Genomic DNA, 25770 nt, shown 5'->3' with positions numbered 1-25770 from the left:
TCTTGATCCTCAAACTCAGGATGACCAGAAGTAGAGCTTCCTTTGTTTTTATCAACTTAATTTTTCTGTTGAGACTCCATTAATCAGAATTAGTCGAAATGTAATTGCAGTCAATTTTCAATCCCTCCCCTTTCCCAGGTTGTGACTAAGTTCTAGGGGGAACATATGTGACAAGAAGAGGGGCTCTTCCAGTGTCACTTTCTCCTAGCATCCCCTCTTTGGTTCTCACCACTAGTCCACACAGGCCACTGGCTGACCCTCAGTGCCCTCTGCCAGGCCCACTCTGCTCATGAGCCTCAGTCTCTCCCTCAAAGGAACCATTATGTAGTTCCCAAGGCATATGGCTTCTTTGGCATCTTTCCACCTCCTGTAAGGCCCCTTGGCTACCCGATCCCACAAACCTAACTGGGATTTTTCCATGTCCACCCTCCCATCCCAAGAAAGGAAATAGAACAGAGAGCATCTAAGTTCTCATCATGTCCCTTGTAACTCTGTCTCCTGTCTCCAGTCTCCACAGCCAGCAGCCACCATACATTCTTCCAAACCTGCTTTCCAGAGCTGAATCCTAACTCATTTGTTCCACTGGCCTAGACTTTGGAGGCTTCTACCTCTATTTTCTGTTCCAAGCCCCTTCTGAGTCACGAGCCCAGAGTTATTCTTTGGGATCTACAGAAATTCATATTTTTCTTCTGGGGAGAAAGGAAGAACCTAATATGAATAGCTCACTGTTCTTCCTTTCCTCTGGTGCAACAGAATGGCTAAGGTGTTTGCAGGAAACTCAAAGGTAAAGTCAAAGGAAATATTACAAAATGAGCAAATGGGAAAGAAGCACCAGAGATGATCCCTCCAGGCTTCTGAGTGATAATCCCCCACTTGTCAAGGAAAGGGAGGTAGGAATTCTAGTGTTCCACCAGAGGCACCCTGGGTCCTAAGCTTGGACAACAAGTCTCACCATCAGCCTCTCTGCCTGAAGGGACTAGCACACTCAGAGATCCCTTGAGGATGACAGCAACTCTCCCCACCTCCCTTTTCTGCTACCAACTCTTGAGATCCCTCATGTTATCAAATGTAGTCCCTGCTGGAGGTGTTTCAGAGGTGCCAGATGAGAAACCCTTCCTATCCAGACTTCTTCCTTCTAGGACCCTTCATTGTAAACACACACACACACCATCCAAGTCTCTCCCCAATTTAAAATATTCCAAGAGTAAAAAAGACTGAGTTGGAAATTCCACAAAAACAAATGGTGGAGCAAAACATGAAGAATACAGCTCCCAGGGGTGGCTTACCCAGGGGTGGCTCCCCACTCTAATCACATATAAAAACATTGTTGTGCCACTTTCTTGGTGAGTCTCCAGCTCTGTAATGTATGTGAAATTCATTTGCCTTTACAAAAAAAAACAAAAACAAAAACAAAAAAAAAGGCAATGAAAGTATTATGCCCTGGTCCCTAAATCATTAGCAGGCCATTGCAGACATTCCACTGGGTCACCAATTTGATCCCCATAATAATCTCTTTTCTGTTTCCAATGCAGGTGATAGAGAGGAATGTGGACCCAGAAGTCACTCTGCTGAACTTTCTACGAAAGAACTGGACCCTTTTGATCAAAGTATGGGCAGTGTCTATGTTTGCCTTAAAACTCTAGGCCTGCTGTGATTGTGAAAACTAATCTACCCTCTCCATCCCCAGTCAGCCCCACTGGCCCTTCTCTCTTTGCTTTTGGCAATGGTTTTAAGGATATTAAGTTAATTGGGCTATTTGGAGAGGATGAAGTTTCCCCAGAGCTTCTTATATCTCGATTTAATAGCAATGAAATGGAAGCTAAGCTCTTTACTTCAGCACTAATTATTCTTTTAAGGGCTTTCCAAATTCCCAGGAGGGTGGTTATATAATAGAGGTTTGTGTTGCATGTACCATGCCCTGGAGGGAAACCACATTCTCCAGATTCAGGAAGAGCATGTGTCATAGGAAAGGATTGCCTTTCCCTATATCCATTTTCTTATGGCAGATGTTCCCTACCATTTTATATTCTGAAATTTAGATCTTCATAATGACAACCATTTTCATTGGTAGGTCTAATATATCTCTCAGAAAAACCAAAAAGTAACTAAAGAAATGGAAGAAATTATAAATTGGTGGAGTCAACCCATGGACAAGTTTTGTTTAAAAGCCTACATGGTTTTTAATTAGTTGTCGATGTTTGAAAATGAGGAAATCTCATATTTTAGAAAATCAACATTTCTCAGTTTCTCATGAAAAATGAGCAAATAGTCATTCGTGTGTGGGTAGCAGTCTAGCCAACTGGAATAGGGACTGTCTAGAAAGGGGCACAAGCTCTCCAGTTACACTCCAGCTTATTCCACTTATTGACATGTCCTCTCTGATAAACATCTGAGGTTATGACTTAATTTAGGTGAACAAGCCCTATGGCTTAAAAAAAAAAAAAAAAAAGTCAGTGATTCTGAAATCTTTGTAGCCAGTCTAGTGAATTATATCCAATCTCATAAACTGGGTGGAAATGGACCACAATTAGGGAGAAGGATGACTAAATAGAGAGGCGCAGAGACTGAGCCTGGATTTGAGCTTGGACTCAGAACAAGGGAGAGCAGAGGGACACTCCAGGTGGGATCTGAAGGTAAGGATGGGAGTTTTCTCCAAAGGCTCACTCATTTGTTTTCAAATGCAATACAAATGGACAAAACTAGCAATTCATTGAACTGCTAAAAATAAGATCTTCTCTTCCAGTTACATGATTGGAACCCAGAATACCTATAATGAAATAGGACTTTTCAAAGGAATTTTACAGCCATCATCCTACAAGATGTATATGATAAGCCTATGAATATAAAGTAACTATTACTTTTCCCTCTTTGCAAGTGAGAAAATGGGCAGGGAAAGGTTAATATGTTCAGTATCACACAGCTAATAAGATCTAGAGTGGCCTGAGAGCTGGAGGCAGGCGAATGACTTCTCAGACCTGTCCTTCACCCCCCAAAGACCTTCCTCACTAGCAACACCTGAGGGAGGCGGCTATAATGGGGGTAACATATCCATGTGGCATCTTTTCCTTGACCACCCCCTTCTAGTACGCCTCACAGGAACCAAGTATGCCTGTGGAAGAGGAGGCTGCGGTGCCTGTACTGTGATGGTGTCCAAGCATGACCCAGTGTCTGCGAAGATAAGGTATCCTACCCAGAAGCTCAGAGGCCAGAAGTGGCCTTTGTTTCTTTGCCAGGCTTGTATTCTCATTCCAGAGCAGAAGATCCCTAAGATCTTGTGATTCTAACCCTTTCTAGATCTTCAACCCCTCTGAAAATCTGGTAAAAGCTCTGAGCCCCCTACTCAGAAGGTACATAAACTAATTATATTTTGCACACGCTTTCAGGAATATTACAGACATCCTAAAGCCCATCTATGCATCCCAGGTTAAGAAACCCCAATTTAGGCAAATCATTCATTTTACAGATGAAGAAACTGAAGCTTAAAGAGATGAAGTGACTTGTTCAAAGTCATACAAGGTTGTAGATCAAGGACTTGAACCCACATTTTCTGGCTCTGAAGATAATGCCTCTTCTGCTGGGCTGGACCAACCCTGCAGAGCAGAGACCTGGCTCATAGTTGCATCCTTTAATTAAGAGCTGGATTCCAGGATTTGGGCTGCTCCCAGATCCACTAGCCCCAAAAAATCAAGAAATGGTCTCAGAACACACTCCATTCCACTGTTGAATGACCTTATCCAAAGAGTTTTAAATTAACAAGCAAAAGAAAAAAAAAAATCTCAAATGTAGACATAAAAGACATAAGTATGCCTTTAATTTCTTATGGGGTCAATAGCCTAATGAATACTAGTTGAGGTCCAATTATACTCCTGGTAACTTGAATCCTCTCCCATTGTGTCCAGGGCCAAGTAAGTCTGTTCTGGACTTAGAAAGTTTTTCTGAGGGGCACCTGGGTGGCTTAGTCAGTTGAGTGTCTGACTCTTGATTTTGGCTCAGGTTATGATTTCATGGTTATGGGATTGAGCCCCAAGTCAGGCTCCTAGATGAGCATGGAACCTGCTTGGGATTCTCTCTCCCTCTTTCTCTCTCTGCTTTTCCCTATCTCTCTCTCTCTCTCTCTCTCTCTCTCTCTCTCTCTCTCTCTCTCTATCCTTCCCTCTCTCCCTCTCTCTCTTTCAAAATAAATAAATGTTAAAAAGTTTTTTTAAGTTTTTCTGAAGTTCAGAATGCCCAAGTTCCCTCTAAGAATCCCCAATTCTTACAGATAGTACAGGGTCAGCAGAGAGGATTCTAAACTCATCCTCCCTGTCTCCCCTTCAGTTCCCCATCCCTGAGGCTGAATGACAGGCTTGGTTTTTTGTTTTATTTTCTTTTGGGTTTTTTGATGTCCTTCTTGCTTCCCAAAAGGGAAGAACTGTGTTACACTCCTTGATTTTCCTTTTATTCCTCATATGAAGACACTTCTCCATTACTGCATGTCTGGTGCCCATCTGCTCTCTGTATGGGGCTGCTGTCACCACTGTAGAAGGTATTGGAAGTGTCAACACCAGGCTTCACCCTGTGCAGGTAAGAGCACGTTGTAATTTTCTCATTCTTAACTTTTTCTTTTTAACCAACACAGTGTTGACTGTGCTGCCTGGAGCTTCTAGGTTGTGATCAGGTAAGTAGAAGCTTTGGATGCATATTGATCAAGATAATAACATCTAAGTGATTTAAAGAAAGCTGGAAATCCATCCACATTTTATTAGATGATCATCTTTTTTCTTACTTTTTCCACTTGAATGATAAGCAGGATTATCAAAACATTGATTAATAACTATGTAACTATAGGCTGGAATAAATATTGTACAAAAGATATTATTCATAGGCTAAAATGTCAGAGGCAAACAAGATAAAACTCAGGATTATTCCCTGTGGCATAGGAGGTCTTAAGAGTAAAATTAGAACCAAGGCTGACTATACCAGACCACAAACACAATCATTTTTTTAAGTTTGTTTATTTATTTTGAGAGAGAGTAAGAGCACATAGGGGAGGGGCAGAAAGAGAGGGAGAGAGAGAATCCCAAGCAGACTTGTGTCCCAATCCTGACAGGGGCTTGATCCAAATGAACCATGAGATCATGACCTGAGCTGAAATCAAGAGTTGAACACTTAACCAACTGAGACACCCAGGTGCCCCTCTCCAAATTTTACTTGAAGCTGGGACACAGAGGCTGGTTTTAAGAGAACTGTCACATGCATTGGCAGAAAACACACTGACTCCTCTGTGATTGTCACAAAGAATGGAGACAAAGAATTGGAAAATCATAGGTCCAGATCCACCAATACTACAAGTCCTTCCAGGCAGGAGGAGCCCAGAGGGTCTCTGGGTTTCAAAACATGAGAATCAATTCCAGGAAAGGTCAACAAAGGCAAAGGACCCAGCAGAATTTACTAGACTATCTAGGGAGATCAGAGAGGATTACACTCTGAAATCTAGAGCAGGGCTTCCCAAATTTTAATGTGTAAAGAATCATCTGGGAACTTGTTAAAAATACAGATTCTGAGTCAGGAAGTTTGGAGCAGAGGCCTGAGGTTTTGTACTTCCTGCAAGCTCCCAGGTGGAACAAACACCACTAGTCCATAGGCTACACTTTAAATAGCAAGCATCTAGGACACAGACCAAAACCTTGGATCTTTGAAAGTAGAACTCCTTTTGAGCCAACACAAAAGAATTTAAAGAAGTAAAGTGAGGTCAACAGTAAATAGTCTCCAAATTAATCAAAAAGAGGCAGCTCCATGGTCAGAATTAAGCTGGGCAAAACATAGAGGTGTTCAAGAAACTTGTTTTTGAAACTTAAACATACTTTCCTTGTAATTACTGATTTCTGGAGAATTCTCACTCTAGGAATAGAAGCCGCACACTGCTAATTCCCAGTTAGAAGTATCTGAGCATCTGAGCTTGAGAGATGATTGTGACGATAGAATATGGCTTCCGAGTCACTTCCACCAGAGCAGCATAGGAAAGGGGACGCTGGCCATCTCTGGGCAAGAGGAGGAGTGCACTGCTTAGGGACTGGGTTTGACCATGATAAGAGAGGTACCAGGTGTGGACCTCGGTGAGGGGTGCTGACAGCAGAAACCTGTGACCATGCATGTGTCCTTCTAGGAGAGGATCGCCAGGAGCCACGGCACCCAGTGCGGATTCTGCACCCCTGGGATGGTGATGTCCATGTACACACTGCTTAGGAACCAACTACAGCCTTCAGAGGAGCAGCTCATGGAAGCCCTGGGGGGTAGGTCTGACATGGAAAAAACCCACCACCTGCCTGAGGCCAGGTGGGAAACATGCCCCAGGCTCTTCCAGCCCTCTCACAAGTCATCCCAGCCCTGCTCAGGGAACCTCCTGGTTGTTTCTAAAGTAGCTACAACTCACCCAGGAGCAGGGAAGAATGGCAGAGCACTTGTTGGAGAGGCCTGCATGGAACACACTGTGTGTGGATCACACACCCGTATTGACACCTCAGTTCTCTATCCAGTGACTTATTTGTCTGCCTTCATTAGGGCTGTCAAAACAAAGTACCACCAACTAGGTGCATTAAAACAACAGGAATTTATTCTTTCAAAGTTCTAGAGGCTACAAGTCTGAAAACAAGGTGTCAGCAGGATTGTGCTCCCTCTGAAAGCTCTAGGGGAAGGTTCTTCCTTGCCTCTTCTTTGCTTCTGGTGTTTGACAGCTATCCTGGTATTCCTTGACTTACAGATGCATCACAGTCTAGTCCCTGCCTCTGTCTTCTCATGGCCTTCTCCCCTGTGTGTCTGTGTCCAAATTTTCTTTTATAATGACCCCTGTCACTAGATTAGGACCCATCCTTTTTTTTATATATATATATGAAATTTATTGTCAAATTGGTTTCCATACAACACCCAGTGCTTATCCCAACAGGTGCCCTCCTCAATGCCCATCACCCACTTTCCCCTCCCTCCCACCCCCCATCAACCCTCATTTTATTCTCAGTTTTTAAGAGTCTCATGGTTTGCCTCCTTCCCTCTCTGTAACTTTTTCCCTCTCCGCCTCCCCCATGGTCTTCTGTTAAGTTTCTCAGGATCCACTAAGAGTGAAAACATATGGTATCTGTCTTTCTCTGTATGACTTATTTCACTTAGCATAACACTCTCCAGTTCCATCCATGTTGCTACAAATGGCCAGATTTCATTCTTTCTCATTGCCAAGCAGTATTCCATTGTATATATAAACCACAATTTCTTTATCCATTCATCAGTTGATGGACATTTAGGCTCTTTCCATAAATTGGCTCTATGCATCAGCACTCCTGTATCACTTGGGTAAATTCCTAGCAGTGCTATTGCTAAGTCATAGGGTAGATCTATTTTAAATTTTTTGAGGAACCTCCACACTGTTTTCCAGAGCGGCTGCACCAGTTTGCATTCCCACCAACAGTGCAAGAGGGTTCCCGTTTCTCCACATCCTTTCCAGCATCTATAGTCTCCTGATTTGTTCATTTTAGCCACTCTGACTGGCATGAGGTGGTATCTGAGTGTGGTTTTGATTTGTATTTCCCTGATGAGGAGTGACGTTGAACATCTTTTCATGTGCCTGTTGGCCATCTGGATGTCTTCTTTAGAGAAGTGGCTATTCATGTTTTGTGCCCAATTCTTCACTGGATTATTTGTTTTGGGGGTGTGGAGTTTGGTGAGTTCTTTATAGATTTTGGATACTAGCCCTTTGTCTGATATGTCATTTGCAAATATCTTTTCCCATTCCGTTGGTTGCCTTTTAGTTTTGTTGATTGTTTCCTTTGCAATGCAGAAGTTTTTTATCTTGATGCCATCCCAATAGTTCATTTTTGCTTTTAAATCCCTTGCCTTTGGAGATGTGTCAAGTAAGAAATTTCTGCAGCTGAGGTCAGAGAGGTTTTTTCCTGCTTTCTCCTCTAGGGTTTTGATGTTTTCCTGTCTCACATTCAGATCCTTCATCCATTTTGAGTTTATCTTTGTGAATGGTGCAAGAAAGTGGTCTAGTTTCATTCTTCTGCATGTTGCTGTCTAGTTCTCCCAGCACTATTTGTTGAAGAGACTGTCTTTTTTCCATTGAATATTCTTTCCTGCTTTGTCAAAGATTAGTTAGCCATACTTTTGTGGGTCCAATTCTGGAGTCTCTATTCCATTCCATTGGTCTATATGTCTGTTTTTGTGCCAATACCATGCTGTCTTGATGATTACAGCTTTGTAGTAGAGGCTAAAGTCTGGGATTGTGATGCCTCATGCTTTGGTCTTCTTCAATATTACTTTGGCTATTCGGAGTCTTTTGTGGTTCCATACAAATTTTAGGAGTGCTTGTTCTAGCTTCAAGAAGAATGTTGGTGCAATTTTGATTGGGATTGCAATGAATGTGTAGATTGCTTTGGGTAGTATTGACATTTTAACAATATTTATTCTTCCAATCCATGAGTACAGAATATTTTTCTGTTTCTTTGTATCTTCTTCAATTTCCTTCATAAGCTTGCTATAGTTTTCAGCATACAGGTCTTTTACATCTTTGGTTAGGTTTATTCCTAGGTATATTTTATGATTCTTGGTGCAATTGTGAATGGGATCAGTTTCTTTATTTGTCTTTCTGTTGCTTTGTTATTAGTGTATAAGAATGCAACTGATTTCTGTACATTAATTTTGTATCCTGTGACTTGCTGAATTCATGTATCAGTTCTAGCAGACTTTTGGTGGAGTCTATTGGGTTTTCCATGTGTAATGTAATGTCATCTGCAAAAAGTGAAAGCTTGACTTCATCTTTACCAATTATGATGGGCTAGAGCGCATCCTAATCCAGTATGACCTCAATTTAACTTGAGTATATCTGCAGAGGTCCTATTTCCAAATAAGGTCACATTCACATGTTCCAGATGTTAGAACTTCAACATATCTTTTTGGGGGAACACATTTCAACCCATAATAGAGCCCTTCACATATTGAAAGGATGCTTTAGAATTTGCAATGCATTTAAGTTACTAAAGAAAAGTACATATTGATCAATAAGCATCATTTTCAGGTGTCAACAATTCCCTAAACAAGTCATCTGTTAAATGTATAGATTCTTAGATTGATACCTGAAGGGGGAGCACAGACATACTCCCTAATCTGCCATTTGCTGGCAGTTGCTTCCTTTACTCTTCCTTTACTCTTTTTGTCCCATTATAGAAAATCATATAGTACATTAGAAATGGCCTATATTTTCTTGTTTTAGGATCCCCTGTATCTTACACAGATACATGTTGAATGAATGAATAAACTAATAGATGGATGCAAGTGAGCTCACCAGACAGATGATCATCTTTAGGGCAGAGAATAAAAATAGAATTGAAGTAGTGGGAAGGTTCATATTCTAAGAAGAGAAAAAGGATTGAATAGTCTGGCAGATATTTAAACACTCTAAAAAAAAAAAACCCCTAAGTCAGTTTTAACTTTCAAATGAAACTAGTTAAAATAAAGCCTACTGATAAGCATGCTTCTTCTCTGATTAGGTAATCTATGCCGCTGTACTGGGTATCGGCCAATTCTCGCAAGTGGAAGGACCTTCTGTGTGGTGAGTAGGTGACATCCTACAGAGCAAGAATGACAGGGAGAGCTGGTCAAGCCTGGGAATACAGGGGTTGAGTTGTTTAGATCATCTAAACAGACTATAAGGGAGACTAAGTGAGTTTGTCCCAACTGACTCACAAGAATTTTAGCTATTTGTTAAGGACAGGGTGAAAGTTATACCACATTTGATGTTCCACAACCCACCACCGAGGGAGGTCAGGTGATCTAGCCAGGCATCCAGATATCTTCCACGAATAGTTAAACAAGGCATCAGGCAGGACATGTAGGAGGGCTCCAGCAAACCCAAAGAGACAAGCAAAGGTATGAAATTTGCTTTGGGGAGACAAGGTTAGTTCCAAGAGTCCAGACTGGCTAGGAAAGTGTGAGCAAGTAAAGAAGCCGAATATGTAGAGTAGAATCCAAAATTCACCTCAAGTACAAGAGCACAGCAAGTTTCCTTTACAAAAGATACTTCACTGAGTATCAAGATCAAATAAGAAATCATGGGCAAAGCATGTAGCAAAGTCATAGGGGACACTTAATTGCTACTGTTATTGAGGATGCTGTTGAGGCAGGATGGAATTGGGCAGTACTGCCCTTATACCCAAGCAAGAGGGATTCCACATTTGGGAGGGCCCCTTGCTGGTCCTCCCCCAGCCATTCTCAGGAAGCAATGGAGCCAAGGTGACTTGTTCAGTTGGACCCTTCACCCTTTTCTAGACCATGCTCCAGATAAGGTCTCGACCCCATTCCTCGGCCTGACACCAGTCTCTTCCTGAACCCATCTTCCTAGAGCAGATCATAACAGCCAGCACATACACCCCTAGGTCAAAGGGTAGCCAACAACTGGTTGTTTCTGGAGGGTGTGGACAGAGCTGGGGCATTCAGGCCAGGATGCTCACACAGGTGTTTGAGTCCCCTCAGTACAGAAGGGTGGGAAGAGGAGGGCAGTAGGCCAAGGCCAGAGTGTCCATTTATACTCTTGCACTAGATCCACAAATAGTAGGGGTGGGCCTAGAAGTGGACCAGCAGGCTTGTCCCTCTTCCCAGAGCCAGGCAGGTCCCCTGTATGTGCATGTCCCAGACTTTTTTATTTCTTTAATTTAATTTATTTTTTTAATTTACATCCAAGTTAGTAAACATGTCCCAGACTTATAATGCCACATGGGGGAGCCAAAGCTGAAGAGCTGAGAAATATATGAATGCTTATAAACCCATCAAACTGCTGGTGTAAGTGAAACACTTGTGAAATATGAATAAAGGAAGTTAAAGGAAACTGCTCTCCCTCTGGAATATGGATGTTATTCACTTTCCCAGGCATAGACTCTGGGGATAAAGGCAAAAATGTGGTTGGACACCCACCCTGTAGCCAAGTGGCTACAGGGTGTTTAACGGGTGAAAGAAACTGGGCCCCAGTGGGAATACCCAAGACTCCTCTCTACCAGGCCAAGAGAAGACTGGCTATTTCTGTTGTCATTGATTCATAGCCCATCGTGGACACTCTCAGAGCTCTAACTAAGAGAGGAAGCTCTGGTCACTGGGCCCAGCTGGTTTTGCTTCTTAGACAGAGTTAGGAAGATGGTGACAGCCTGAGGCATTTGGGGGAGAGAACTGGGATATCTGGAAGAAAGTATTTTCCTAGATACTGAGGAAAAATTATTTAAGGTAGAAGACACAAGAGGTAAGTTTGGAGGAAATGGGAAATGAAGGAACCAGTAAATGGAAACCTGCTTTAAAGTAAAGTTAGCAATTGTCCATTCATTCCCAGTCAGTCCCATGCAGATCCCAAAGGTATGGAAGACCTAATTCCAAAATAGTTTTTTTTTCATATTTTTTTCTTTTCTTTTTCTTTTGTTTTAAAGGTCCTTATATAAATGATAACACTCAATATTGTTGATTCGTATATATACTAGAGAATGGATAAATCATCATTGCCCTAAAAGGCATCATATCAATTAATTCTACTACTAGGAATTCACCTATAAAAAAAATTCAGAGATGTATACATAGCTGTCCATGTAATGAACAGAAATGTTCATTATGTTATTTACAGTTATACAATGTAGGAAAAAATCTAAGTGTATAACACTTTGCTGTATAATGATACAGCAAAAGATTCACAACATAAATGAATAAATAAACATATAAATGGGGGCACCTGGGTGGCTTAGTCAGTTGAGCATCTGATTCTTGATTTCAGCTCAGGTCATGATCCCAGAGTTGTGGCATCAAGCCCCAAGTTAGGCTCTGCACTGAACATAGCACCTGCTTAAGATCCTCTCTCTCCCTCCCTCTGCCCCTCCCCCTGCCTCAAATTAAAAAAAAATAAAATAATAAATAAATAATAATAATAATAATAAGTTTTTCATCTCAAGGCATTTCACTGTCCTAGGAGTCAACTGGCTGTCAAAAGAAAAGAACAGGAAAATGCTGCTTGGATCTGGGAGGAAATGATTCTTCCTCACTCAACAGGGAAAGTGACGTGAGTCTCTGTTTGTTGTGTCCTCTCTGGGAGTATTGCTAAATATTGGCCTAGTGTTACTGTGCTTGTGAGTTTTGATGATCATTCTCTGCATCACTTTCAAATCTCCAAAGCACATGCACTAATCAATCACTTTTCATTTGGGAACCCAGTAATGAGGTGATTGAAAATCAGGCTCCGATTTTGCCCTTCAGTCTCTGAAAGAATCAAACAATAAAACATAAACCTACTCAGACAAGAGCAAACAGACCTGCCCCAACTATGATGAGTCCCATCCTTGGGTGGAAAAGGGTTTTTGTGACTGACCCGACTCAGGCAGAGCTGTCCTCTATCACTATGTCCCCCTTTGTAGAGAGAGGGCACTGCAACCTCAGCAGGAGAGCCTGTCCCAAGTCACATGGTGAGTTCATGATTAGCACAGCTGGGAAGTCCAGCCTGAAACACTGCAGTCTCTGGCTTTGCTCTCTGAGAGATACTAGTTTTCAGAAGACCCTGCTAAGTTCTTACAGGAATTACTTACAGAAGTTAGAATAAGGATAAAATAGAGTCTGCTCCCTGTAGACAAGGAAATATGAGAGAACAGAGTTATCCTTAGATGAAACTGAGCCCATCATCCCCCTGCTGTACCTATTTCTATCCTGCACACCTACCTAGTTCCCATTCTTGACCTCCCACTGCCACCTCATTTTGGTCTGAAGAAGGTGTGCAATGGAATAGAGGGTTTTTGCCAAAGAAGGCCGGCTGTACCCCCCACAACCACTTCACAGAGGACCAGTGCACCTCAGAGGGGTCAATACATTTTAAAGTCTGATTCTCGATTTTGTGGCCCAGGAAGTCAATCTGGGCAATGATTGGGCTCTGGGGACCACCTGATTTACTTTAACCAAACTCGAAGAACATGATATTTAAACTGGAGTGTGCCCTAATATACATTTACAGAAACGCAATCCTAAAATGGATCTTATGGTCACTGAGCCGCATGTTTTTTCCTTTTGGGAAAACACACACAGAAAGCACATTATAATGAGGTTGCTTGGTGAGCATGGATGCAGAGCAATTGGATAATCTTAAGGGTAATATCACAGAATACCCCTCTCTTCCACCAGGGTAGACCAGCTGGATGGCAGATGTCTGTCCCATGACTCTCCCTTCTCTTAAATCTATGTTAATATCTTCCATTACTAAGTCCTGGCCTAACACCTGGTTAGAGAAACTTTAATTCCTCAGATCTGATTCATTATGTTTGTTTTACATTTTCATTCTCACACACTATCTTATTTCTAGGTTTTAGAGATGTATCACATTATTGCCCCCTCTTCAGGAATGTTTTCTAGGAATAAGTGTTTCCAAAGCTAAAGCAGATCTCTTCCAGACAACATTAGAGTTTGGGTAACTTTTCACTGTGCTTTAGGTATCCTTATTGGTAAAAATGGAAATGATAGTTTACTTTATTTCTAAAATTGTTGCAAGGACTAAACAAATTATTAAAATACATAAAAGCACTTGGAATGTAACACCCTGTAAATGTTACCTATTATTAAAATTAGTGGAGGCAGTGTTTATGCCTAGGCATGTATGTCTAGAGTCATTTTTATTTAAACTTCAGGACTTCTCAGAACCTTTAGCATTTTGAATCCTGACTTGACAGGTGACAGAACAATGTCTGGGGCACAGTGGAGATGAGGTCCCAAACTTATTAACCTCTGATAGTTTCTTACAGATTGCCTTGGTGTTTCACAGGGTACTCTTTAAACTACTTCAGAGAATATTCTTTGCCTTAGTATCATATCAGTGGTAGAGTATTTCTCTTACAACAAGATTTTATTTAAAACATTTATTTGGTTTGGGGCACCTGGCCGGCTCAGTTGGTATAGCATGCAACTCTTGATCTCAGGGTTGTGAGTTCAAACTCCACGTTGAGTGTAGAGATTTAAAAATAAAAATCTTTTTTTTAAATGTTTATTTTTGAGAGAGAGAGAGACAGAACATGAGCAGGGGAGGGGCAGAGAGAGAGATGGAGACACAGAATCCGAAGCAGGCTCCAGGCTCCAAGCTCTCAACAGAGTCCAATGCAGGGCTTGAACCCACAAACCACGAGATCATGACCTGAGCTGAAGTCCGATGCTCAACCAACTGAGCCACCCAGGTGCCCCTAAAAATAAAAATCTTTTAAAAAAAACCACTTTTATTTGGTTTGAACTATTTCCCATTACTCCTGCATTAGGAGAGTAGGAAAGTTATTACTATGTTCATTTTGCCTAATTATTGTAAAGAATTACAACACTGTTTCCAGTTTAGCTGTGCTGACAAGGCCATCTTCTGCCCTTTATACAGATTTGCACAGACTTATTTGTGGAAGAGGAGTTCCAGCCCTTGGACCCTACCCAGGAGCTCATATTTCCCCCAGAACTCTTGGTAAGATGAGTTGAGTGCTTTGTGCGTTTGTATAAATGTCACTGGTTATAAACTCAGTTTTATAAAACCACCCTTTCCTTCCTATGAAGTTGTCAAACTGTGGAAATATTTGATCACATCAAGAAGCCTGTCCTCACCCAGCTCACCAACCCTCCCTAGCTAATGCCCTTGACACGCTCACTGAAGCCTCAGCAAAGGCTCTTTTTTTTTTTTTTTTTTTAATGATTCCATCATTATTGTCATCGTTGTCATCTCCAATGTCCTTGTTGACTCTTCCAAGCCATCCAGCTTTGCTCAGCTTCTAACTTGGTCTTCCAGCCACTCCAGTACATTGAATCCAAGGAGCACTTCCAGCCCTCCCTATGCCTTACCTTTCCTTCTATCAGCATCTCTCTTTCCTCTCTGGCATCCAGTGGTCCCATTCTATAAAATACTTATTTCTGAAGGGGCTCTGAAAGAGGTGTCCATTCATTCATTCATTCATTCATTCAACAAACTTCAATCATCCAGCAACATGCCAGGTACTGTTGTAGGTACTGAATCGACAGACAGCAAGGAATAAAATTAACACAAAAACCTACCTTCAAGCCGTTGTAATCTGGTAGGAGAGGCAGATAATAAGCAAGATAATAGAAAGAGATACAGTGTGTTAGCCAGTGAGAAGGGTTAAGAAGGAAAAAGATAAAGCAGAAAAGGGGGATAGGATACGGTCCAGAGAAGATTTCTCTGAAAAAGTTTCAAAACTTTGAAAAAAGTTCTAACGGAAGTGAGGGAGCAGCCTCAGTGACATGTGGGGGAAAAGTAGTCTGGGCAGTGCAGACACCAAGTGAAAGGTGCCAAATTTAGGAGAACGCCTGCTACAGTCAAGGGAGAGAGGAGGGTCCAGCCTGGCTGAAGCACAGTGAATGAGATCAGAAAGGCACTGGGAAGCAGATCATGAGGACTTAGGCTACTTGGCTTTTACCCTATGAGAAATGAGAAATGATTAGGGAGGTTGGACAGGGGAGGGGCAAGTTCCTATTAATGTTGTAATGGGATCTGGGATCGTTCTGGCTTCTGGGATGGGAATAGCCTGCTGAGAAGCACAGGAAGTAGCAGTAAGTGGGGGAGGGATGGAGGGAGAAAAAGAGAATCCCAAGCCAACTCCATGCTCAGCACAGAGCCCAATGGAGGGCCCCATCCCACAACTGTGAGATCACAACCTGAGCCAACATCAAAGTGCCCCTCAGAAAAACAAAATAAAAAAGGACAAGATAAATGATAAAAAACAAAAAACAAAAAACCTCAGGGCCTGTGGGCAGTTCAGTCAGTTAAGCATCAGACTCTTGATTTAGGCTCAGGTCATGGTCCCAGGGTCATGAGATATCGAGCCCCATGCCAGGCTCTGGGCTGACAACTCGAGCTTAGTCAAAGTGCTAATGCTATCCTGAGAGATGGAGGCCTGCATGTAGGTGGTGAGAAGAGAGTCAATTCTGGATATAGCTTGAAGGAGAGCCAATGAGATTTGCTGCTAACTGTGATATGGTGTGTGGGAGAGAGACAGACTGTCTCTGGGGAGAGACTGACTCTGACACTTTGGGCAGCTGGAAAGGTGAGTGGCCATTTACAGAGAAGGGGAAGAGCTCAGGAAGAATAGGACATTTTTTTTTGGTGGGGGTTCCTTTTTGGGAGCTTCAAAAAGAAGGGAATATGAGGAGCTCGTTTTGGGATATGTTAAATCTGAGATGCCTATTAGACATCTGAGAGGAGACATCAAGTTCTCATTCAGATATATGAGTTTGGATTTCAGAGTAAGAGTCCGGGCTGAAAATACTAATTTAGGAGCATTAGTATAATTATGATCTTTAAGGCCATGATACTAAATTATGTTCAATTAATCTATACTGAATTGTCATTGACAGGTGCCAACTTATATTGTCACCTGCCTACAAAGAGCTATATATCAAAAGTCTCAAGTTAAAGGAGTAAATATCTATTTATGGAAGTTCAGGCATTAGTCAGTGGGTGTAGTGAGTATCTTCTTAGTCAAGTGGACTTCAGGACTCTTGAAATATCTCTGGAGGAATATACCTTCACTTGGATCTCACATAAGCCAGGATGGCAGGTGTGTGCATGTACATCCACATTTTCATTTGTACCTAGAGAATGGCAAAGAACCCAGAAAAACAAACCCTGACCTTCCATGGAGAGAGGGTTACCTGGATCTCCCCTGGCACCCTCAAGGATCTCCTGGAGCTGAAAGCAAAACATCCTGAGGCCCCTCTCATCTTGGGCAACACTTCACTGGGTGAGTGATTACACCATTTCTCCTCCCACCGCCAAGCTGGTCCTCCTGTCCCCTACTTTGCTCTCAGTCTATAAAAACTACTTTTTAAGGATAAAAGCCTCAACCTTTATAATAAAAATAATATAATAGTATATTATAAAACATATATAATATACCATTGTATATCATATGATATGATTATCTAATTATATAATTTTGTACCCTGGGAGTATGCAGCATGACCCCCTGAGGTATGGGGAAAAAATATTAGAGGGTATTTTGGGTTTTTTGTTTTTGTTTTTGTTTTGAGAGAGAGAGAGAGAGAGAGTGCATGAGCCAGGGAGAGGGGCAGAGGAAGAGAGGGAGAATCTTAAGCAGGCTCCATGCTTAGTGTGGAGCCCAATGTGGGGCTCCATCCCATGACCCTGGGATCATGACCCCAGGTGAAATCAAGAGTCAGACTCAATTGACTGAGCCACCCAGGCACCCTGAGGGTTTTTTTATTTTTTATCATTTAATTTATCTTGTCCTTTTTTATTTTGTTTTTGTTAAATAGTGAGTAGATATAATGGAAGTCTGTAAAATATGCATGGGTACATTAACAGTGCACACCCAGTTACCAGCTACACCCAGTTTAAGAATGAGCACTTTACCAAGAACTTTGAAGGCCCGGGAGCCCTCCCAAACCACATCCCCTTCCCTTCCCTTCCTCTCAGAAGCACTCATTAGTCTGAATGTGGTAGTGGTCAGTCACTTTCTTGTATTTACAATTTTACCACATATATTTGAGCCTTTAAGCAATATGTCATTTACCTTAGCATATTTTTGAACTTCACATAGAGTGACATAGTGTTATTCTTCAATATGCTTTGTTTGTTCAACATTCTTGACCTGAGATACACTCACAGTGTTGCAGGTAACTGCTAGACTCCATTGTGTAACTACATACAATTTACTCCTCCATTCTACTATTGAAGGACATGGAGCGATTTCCAAGTTTTGCCTATTATTAATATTCTTTTTTTATTATTAAGTTTTTTATTTTAATTCTAGTATGGTCAATATACAGTGTTATATTAGTTTCAGGTGTGCAATATAGTGATTCAGCAATTCTATACATTATTCAGTGCTCATCATGAGAAGTATACTCTTTAATCCCTTTCACTTATTTCACCTCCTCCCCGCCCCCCCCCCCCCCCAGCCACCTCCCCTCTGGTAACCATCAGTTTGTTCTCTATAGTTAAGAGTCTGTTTCTTGGTTTGTCTCTCTTTTTCCTTTGCTCATTTGTTGTTTTTTTTCTTAAATTCCACATATGAATGAAATCTTATGGTATTTGTCTTTCTCTGACAAACTTATTTTGCTTAGTATAATGCTGTCTAGCTACCTCCATGTCATTGAAAATGGCAAGATTTCATTCTTTTTGATAGCTGAGTAATATTCCAGAGAGAGAGAGAGAGAGAGAGAGAGAGAGAGAGAGAGAGAGTGTGTGTGTGTGTGTGTGTGCACGTGTGTGCATCTCTGTGTGTGTGTCTGTGTGTCACGTCTTCTTTATCCATTCATCAATCGGTGGACACTTGGGCCGTTTCTGTAATTTGGCTATTGTAGATAATGCTGCAATAAACATAGGGGTGCATGTATCCCTTTGAATTAGTGTATTTGGGAGGTAAATTTCCAGTGGTGTGATTCCTGGATCATAGGAAAATTCTATTTTTAACTTTTTGAGGATGCTGCATACTGTTTTCTACAGTGGCTGCACCAGTTTTCATTCCCATCAGCAGTGCACAAGGGTTCCTTTTTCTACACATCCTCACCAATACTTGATATTTCTTGTGTTGTTAATTTTAGCCATTCTGACAGGTGTGAGGTGGTATCTCGCTGTAGTTTTAATTTACATTTCCTTGATGATGAATTATGCTGAACATCTTTTTGTGTGTCTGTTGGCCATCTATGTGTCTTATTTGGAGAAATGTCTGTTCATGTCTTCTGCCCACTTTTAATTGGATCATTTGGTTTTTGGCTATACAGTTGCATAAGTTCTTTATTTTGGATACTAACAATTTATCAGATATGTCATTTGCAAATATCTTCTCCCATTCAGTAGGCTGCCTTTTAGTTTTCTTGATTGTTTCTTTTGCTGTGAAGAAGGCTTTATTTTGATGTAGTCCCAATAGCTTATTTTGGCTTTTATTTCCCTTGCCTCATGAGACATCTAGAAAAATGTTGCTACAGTCAATGTCAGAGACATTACTGCTTGTGCCCTCTTCAAGGATTTTATGGTTTCAGGTCTCACATTTAGGTCTTTAATCCATATTGAGTTTGGTTTTGTGTATGGTATAAGAAAGTGGTCCAATTTCATTCTTTTGCATGTAGCTGTCCAGTTTTTCCAACACCGTTTGCTGAAGAAACTGTCTTTTTCCCATTGGATATTCTTTCCTCCTTTGTTGAAGATTAATTGACTAAACACTTGTGGGTTTATTTCTGGTTTTCTATTCTGTTCCATTGACCTATATGTCTATTTTTATGCCGGTACCATATTGTTTTGATTATTACAGTTTTGTAATATAACTTGGAGTCTAGAATTGTGATACCTCCAGATTTGTTTTTCTTCATGAAAATTGTTTTGGCTATTTTTGGGTCTTTGGTGGTTCCATACAAATTTTAGGATTGTTTGTTCCAGTTCTGTGAAAAATGGTGTTGGTATTTTGGTTTTTGGCTATTGAGTTGTATAAGTTCTTTATTTTAGATACTAACACTTTTGATAGAGATTGCATTCAATCTGTAGATTGCTTTGGGTAATGTAGAGATTTTAGCAATATTTGTTCTTCCAACCCATGAACATGGAATATCTTTCCATTTTTCTATGTTATCTTGAATTTCTTTCATTAAAATTTTATAGTTTTCAAAGTACAGGTCTTTCATCTCTTTGGTTAAGTTTATTCCTAGATATTTTATTGTTTTTGATGCAATTGTAAATGGGATTGTTTTCTTAATTTCACTTTCTGCTGCTTCATTATTAGTACATAGGAATGCAACAGATTTCTGTACATTGATTTTATATACTACTTTACTGAATTCATTTATCCATTCTATGATTTGGGGGTGGGGATTAGTTTTTAGGATTTCCTGTATATAGTATAACATCATCTGCAAATAATGAAAGCTTTACTTCTTCCTTACTAATTTGGATGCCTTTTATTTCTTTTTGTTGTCTAATTGCTATGGTTATGACTTCCAGTACTATGATAAATAAAAGAGGTAAAAGTGGACATCCCTGTCTTATTCCTGACCTTAGGGAAAAGTTTTCAGTTTTTCTCCATTGAGTATGATATTAGCTGTGGGTTTTTCATATAAAGCCTTTATTATATTGTGGTATGTTCCCTCCAACCCTACTTTGTCAAGAATTTTTATTATGAATGGATGTTGTACTTTGTCAAATGTTTTTTCTGCATCTATTGAAATGATCCTATGGTTTTTATTTTTTCTCTTATTGATGTGATGTATCAGGTTAATTGATTTGCAAATATTGAATCACCTTGCATCCCAGGAATAAATCCCACTTGATTGTGGTGAATTATTTTTTTAATGTACTATTGGATTCAGTTTGCTAGTATGTTGTTGAGGATTATTGCATCTATGTTCATCAGCGATATTGGCCTGTAGTTCTTTTTCTCAGTAGTGTCTTTATCTGGTTTGCTATCAGGGTGATACTGGCCTCACAGAACGAATTTGGAAGTTTTCCTTCTTCTTCTATTTTTTAGAATAGTTTGAGAAGAATAGGTATTAAATGTTTGGTAGGGATGCCTGGGTGGTTCAGTCAGTTGAGCATCTGACTCTTGATTTCAGCTCAAGTCATGATCCCAGAATGATAGGATCAAGCCCTGCATCAGGCTCTGTGCTGAGCACGAAACCTGCTTAAAATTCTCTCCCTCTGTCCTTCTCCCCTGCTCATGCATTCTTTCTCTCTCTCTCTCTCTCTCTCTCTCTCTTTCTTGAAAAAGAAAAAAAAACTAACTTAAAATTTTTTTTGGTAGAATTCACCCATAAGGCCATCTGGCCCTAGACTTTTGTTTATTGGGAGTTTTTTTTATCACTGATTCAATTTCATTGCTGATAATCTGTGTGTTCAAATTTTCAATTTCTTCCTGCTTCAGTTTTAGTAGATTATATGTTTCTTATGGTGAATATTCATATATGTTATATGTTTCTTATGATGAATATTCTTATATATGTCTCCTGGTGTCAATGTGCAAAAGCTTTCTAAGAACCTCCCATCCATTTTATTTTCTGGTTTTATAAACATATAATGAATGTATAAATAAGTAAATACATGACTGGGAGAACATCCCTATAAATTTACTTTGCAGGAAATATGGCCATTGCTTTCATATTTATACACATTTATTACCAATTAAAAAATGGTATCTGAATATTTTTATGAGAAACTTTCAGTACCAAAAAAAAAAAAAGGCATATTCTCTTTCCTAAATCTGTCTAATACATATATATTTATTTATTTACTTTTCAGGACCTGCAATGAAATCTCAAGGACGTGTTCACCCAATTCTCCTCTCTCCTGCTAGGATTTCTGAGCTCAGTATGGTATTTAAAACAAGTGATGGTGAGTTCCTGATGTTCTTAGTAAAGCATTAGTGAACCAATCCCTGCACTAAACTTACACTTACCAAGTAGTCTGAAACCTCCTCATACATTTGTCTTGTCTGGCCTATTTCTAGCTCTTCATCATTTTTCTGATGTGATATAATATCCCTTCCATAAAACCTTGCCATCGAAAGCTTTGCACAGAATATGAGATATTCAGATGATATTATTCAAGACCTTCTAGTCACATGCAGGATTCTTGCCTATAAAATGTTATGTGACCAAAAGACAATAAATTTGCAGTGTAATTTTGATGGGAAGACAGTGAGAGAACTAGTGTCATCCATCGGTTGAACAGTCAGTTCCTAGGAGGGAGGATGTTTGCAGGAGAAAGTGGGAGAAATATCATCAGGCACTCAAATGCTACTTGTTTCATATGGACAATGGCAAGAGGTAAAATGAGACAAAGACCTGCCCAGGTAAACACCTCTAGTCACTTACAACATCCTTCAGGGCCCACTACCTGCCAATACTACTACATCAGGCAAGGTGGTACTCACAAAGTAGTAAGAAAGCATGCAGGACTTTGCCTTCTTTTACAAGGAACCTTATTTCACTCCTCTCCTCATCCCCCAGACCTCCTAGCATGTAAGTACATGCATATAAGTGCTCAATTCAATGACTGACAAATGAAGAGTGGGAAAAAAATGAATGAATGGGTGGGCCAGGAACTTGAGTTTGGGATGCAGTGGTAGTAATGACTTTCTTAACTTAGACAACAAGGAGTTAGAACTGAAAGTTTGAGTCAAGACTTACTGGCCATTGTGTGCTTGTGGGCATCACTGGTAAGCCGGGCAGGGGACCTACCTTGGGTGTATCACTGCCATCCAGGAGTCCCGCCTTCCTGGCTTCTAACCATCATCAGCCAAACTTAGACTGTGCTGCAGACCAGCAAGCATGCCCTTCCCTGACCTCACCCCACCCGTTTGCAAGGGGAGGGACCCTTCCTGGTTTTGCCTAGCACTGCAGCCTCACAGCTTCAGGTTTGGGACAGTTCAGGTAGCACACCTAAATGTCACTCAGAAAATGAGGGGAATGTGCTTAGACTCACTCAAAATCTTGGTGAAGGCAGAAGGGAAAGAAGAGGGAGAGCAGCATGGGTGGGTTGGGAGCACAGGTGACCAGTACAAACAGATGGTTAAGACAGGAAAACCCTTCCCTGACCTTCACCCCAGGCATCATTTAACCCACCACTTTCAAACTTCTCTGTCCACAACCCTGTCCTCAAAAAAATCTGAAATAGAGTAAGTAAATGAAAATAAGATGCTCTGTTTGAAGGAAAGGGGAGACTTCTCACCATCCCTCTGTCTCTGGACCCCTGTGTCTATGCCTGAGAGAACCCTTCAGAGCACAATTCATATCCCTCAGTGTAACCGGAGTCCCTCATCTCAGGAATTCCTCATGAGGAAGCCAAGATGCAAAAGGAAAGTAAACTCGCCCAAGGTCCCTGAACTGGCTGGTGGCCAGGTCACCAAGCCACATATCTCCCATTTCCAATTCAGAACCCTTTCCATTAGCACCCTTCCCCATCCTCCAGGCCCACCCCAGGGCCTGTCCAATTGGTTGTTCAAATGGACTGCTCAGTTTGGATCTGCAAACAAAGTAGAGCCAGATTCTGAAATCTGAGGAAACAGTATGCCTTCCTCAAGCCCTCTTAAAATTAAAGTGTGAGTACCCTCTAGTGGCAGAATGTTCCTTCAGGAATATTTCTCTGGATTCTTGAACTTTTCCTAAGGCCCAGAAGAATGCAGGACACTGGTGAGGGAGGGGTACATTGGAACCAGGTGTGTGTGTGTGTGTGTGTTCCCCCCTCCCAGAACCCCCTCCCACAGGAGTTAAATCTCTGTGACAGCTTATGTTTGTTTAAATTTTGCATGCTAATCCATATCACATACATGTTTGACTTAGTGTACATTTTTTTCCCTCAAAATCTTTAGTATATTAAATGCTCCAGAAAATCCCTGCATCTTTATCCCATAGGCCCATGAACTCTGAAAAGCATGAAGTTAAAACAAAACCCACATTCTCAGAATCAAAGTTAAAGCTCTTTCCAACTACTGGAATATAAGCTAGGTGTTATGACCAAAGATATAGTAAAATACGAATAGTACAGTAAATACAATTTTCTCAGTGCAGCTATGCCATGGCTCGCCCAAAGCCAGGGGGTAATGTGAGCAGTGGAATCAGAGCAGAGCAGACAGCTAGACTTTTACTCTCCCCTGGGGCTAAACTGCCCTATTTTACCTACATCCAATAAAAGATGGTTGTGCTGGTCTGTATGATGCTTCTGACCTTTAAATAAATAAATAAATAAATAAATAAATAAATAAATAAATAAATAAATAATGTCTTTTTGTTTTTGACTTCTTCCCTACTAATAAGGCTCTAGGTCTATTAGGTAGGAGGAATTGTATGACAAGAATCAAGCTTGGTCTTCTCAGTGCTCCTGTGAGCAAAAGTATGGCCAGGATTTTTGCAGAAGTTAAAGACCAACCTCCAGTGGACCCTGTGGTGAGAGGAAGCAGCAGACCATCGCTGATGGGTCTGGGATGGGCTCCTATGTTGCAGAGTGCCTTTTATGAAACACTGGGCCGCAATAGGGTAAGGACTCTAGGTTGAGACATTCCAGGAAGGAGTAGCAGTTTAGTTACCTTCAGGCAAGATTTGCTTAGTCTAAGGATAATAAAGAACAGAGAGTAGTTTCCCTAATCTATTAGGTTGGCTGTGATTATTGAAGTCACAGGTATGTTATGTGTTATGTGGGTATGTTAGCAAAGGAGGGGGAAGTATTGTGCCAAGTACATTTTTAATATTGATAAAAGATAAAGCTATATGGGAGGGTAAAATATTCTCAAAGATTAATCTACAAGAGAAAACTCAAAGCATAGCCTGTGACATTATGAAAACAGACTAACTGCAATTAGAACCCAGCCCTGGAAGTGATGTCCAATCAGACTCTATGTGAGAGCAACTCATTCTACAAACCTGAGGAAGTAAAGGATTAATTTCAGAAGGCCAACTAAGTGATCTCCTGATGACTTGGGTGATTGCTTCACTTCAAAGATTGGTCTGAACTTTTTTCATACCTATTGTGGGGAAACCCCAAAGCTGGTGCTAGTATCCTGTCTATAATCACAAGTATGCCTGCAACACCTGTTAATTTTTAATTACTTCCTTTTTCAGGTGGCACATAGCATTGCCCCAATGATTCTGGATGCTTTCCCATCGCTCCTGCTTTTCTGGCCCCTCCCTGGGGACTCCCAATGTCCTGAGATCCAATAATACCCAAAATAATACTTGGGGAAGCTCTTCCCAGAGGCTATGTTCATTCTGATTACCTGGTACCCCTCCTGTAAAAGATTTTGAGTCTCAAGGCTACCTGTAGAGGTGGAAATCAGCAGTCAAAGCATTATTAATTATAGACAATGATCTGGGCAATTGAAAGACCTTTGCAATTATTTTAATGCCGTCAGATTTATTCCCCTTAATCACAAAACAGCTTTGCATAGCTTCACTGTGGTTAGTTAGGAGGGGGGTCAAGGAAAGCTCTAGTAGAGTCTGCCACCTGCTACTTGTCACTGTCATTCCTTCTCTCTAGCCTCTCTTTCCTTGCATTTGTCCAAAGGAGAGTATAGACCAGCCCAGGACTCCTAATCCTGGCTGCACAGAATTACTGGGGAGACTTTGAAAGAGCCCCATCCAGAGATTCTGATTTAATTGATCTGGGAGTAGAGTATCGGTGCTGTTTTAAGTTCCCAGTGATTCTCTGTACAGCCAGTGTGGAGAGCCAATGTACCAACTGTACACTAAGGCCCAGCACCAGGATTGTAATTCAGTTGCTTCTCCAATGTCACCTAAAAAAACTTTTCTTTTCTAGGACTGACAATAGGTGCTGGCTGCAGTCTGGCCCAAGTGAAGGACATTTTGGCTGAGCAAGTTTCCGAGCTCCCAGAGGAGAAAACTCAGACATACCGAGCCCTCCTAAAGCACCTGAAGAGTCTGGCAGGACAGCAGATCCGGAATATGGCAGTATGTCCTCTGGGCCAATCATTAGGCACACTGCACGTATTTCTTTTCTTTTTTTTTTTTTAAGTTTATTTATTTTGAGAGAGAGAGAGAGGAAGGGCAGAGAGGAGAGAGATAATCCCAAGTAGGTTCTGTGCTCTCAGCGCAGAGCCCGATGTGGGGCTTGAACTCACAAACCACGAGATCATGGCCTGAGCCGAGAACAAGAGTTGGACGTTTAACCAACTGAGCCACCCAAGTGTCCCTACACCTATTTCTTAATCTCACTGAAATGTTGAAATAAGCACTGGCAGAATCATTATGCAAAAAGGTCCCAGCAGATTGAAACAACAGGCACAATAAATAAAT

The 25770-nt window shown here is 41.1% G+C and overlaps 1 protein-coding gene across 1 annotated transcript in view; it reads left to right on the top strand.

Annotated features, from left to right (window-relative positions):
* LOC109254456 (aldehyde oxidase 2) overlaps nucleotides 1–25770 on the top strand; it is an 86490-nt gene that overhangs the window by 661 nt on the left and 60059 nt on the right. The window contains 10 exon segments of the mRNA XM_053906484.1: nucleotides 1533–1590; nucleotides 3085–3181; nucleotides 4455–4563; nucleotides 6146–6272; nucleotides 9516–9577; nucleotides 11966–12055; nucleotides 14390–14470; nucleotides 16613–16757; nucleotides 21263–21355; nucleotides 25274–25425. Of these exon segments, the coding sequence (XP_053762459.1) occupies nucleotides 1533–1590; nucleotides 3085–3181; nucleotides 4455–4563; nucleotides 6146–6272; nucleotides 9516–9577; nucleotides 11966–12055; nucleotides 14390–14470; nucleotides 16613–16757; nucleotides 21263–21355; nucleotides 25274–25425 (1014 nt within the window).

This window comes from Panthera pardus, unplaced genomic scaffold (assembly GCF_024362965.1).
Source record: "Panthera pardus isolate Hobbes unplaced genomic scaffold, ASM2436296v1 HiC_scaffold_10, whole genome shotgun sequence".
Taxonomy (NCBI): Eukaryota; Metazoa; Chordata; class Mammalia; order Carnivora; family Felidae; genus Panthera; species Panthera pardus.
The sequence above is the reverse complement of the archived record's forward strand: the minus strand, read 5'-3'. Positions and strand labels throughout refer to the sequence as shown.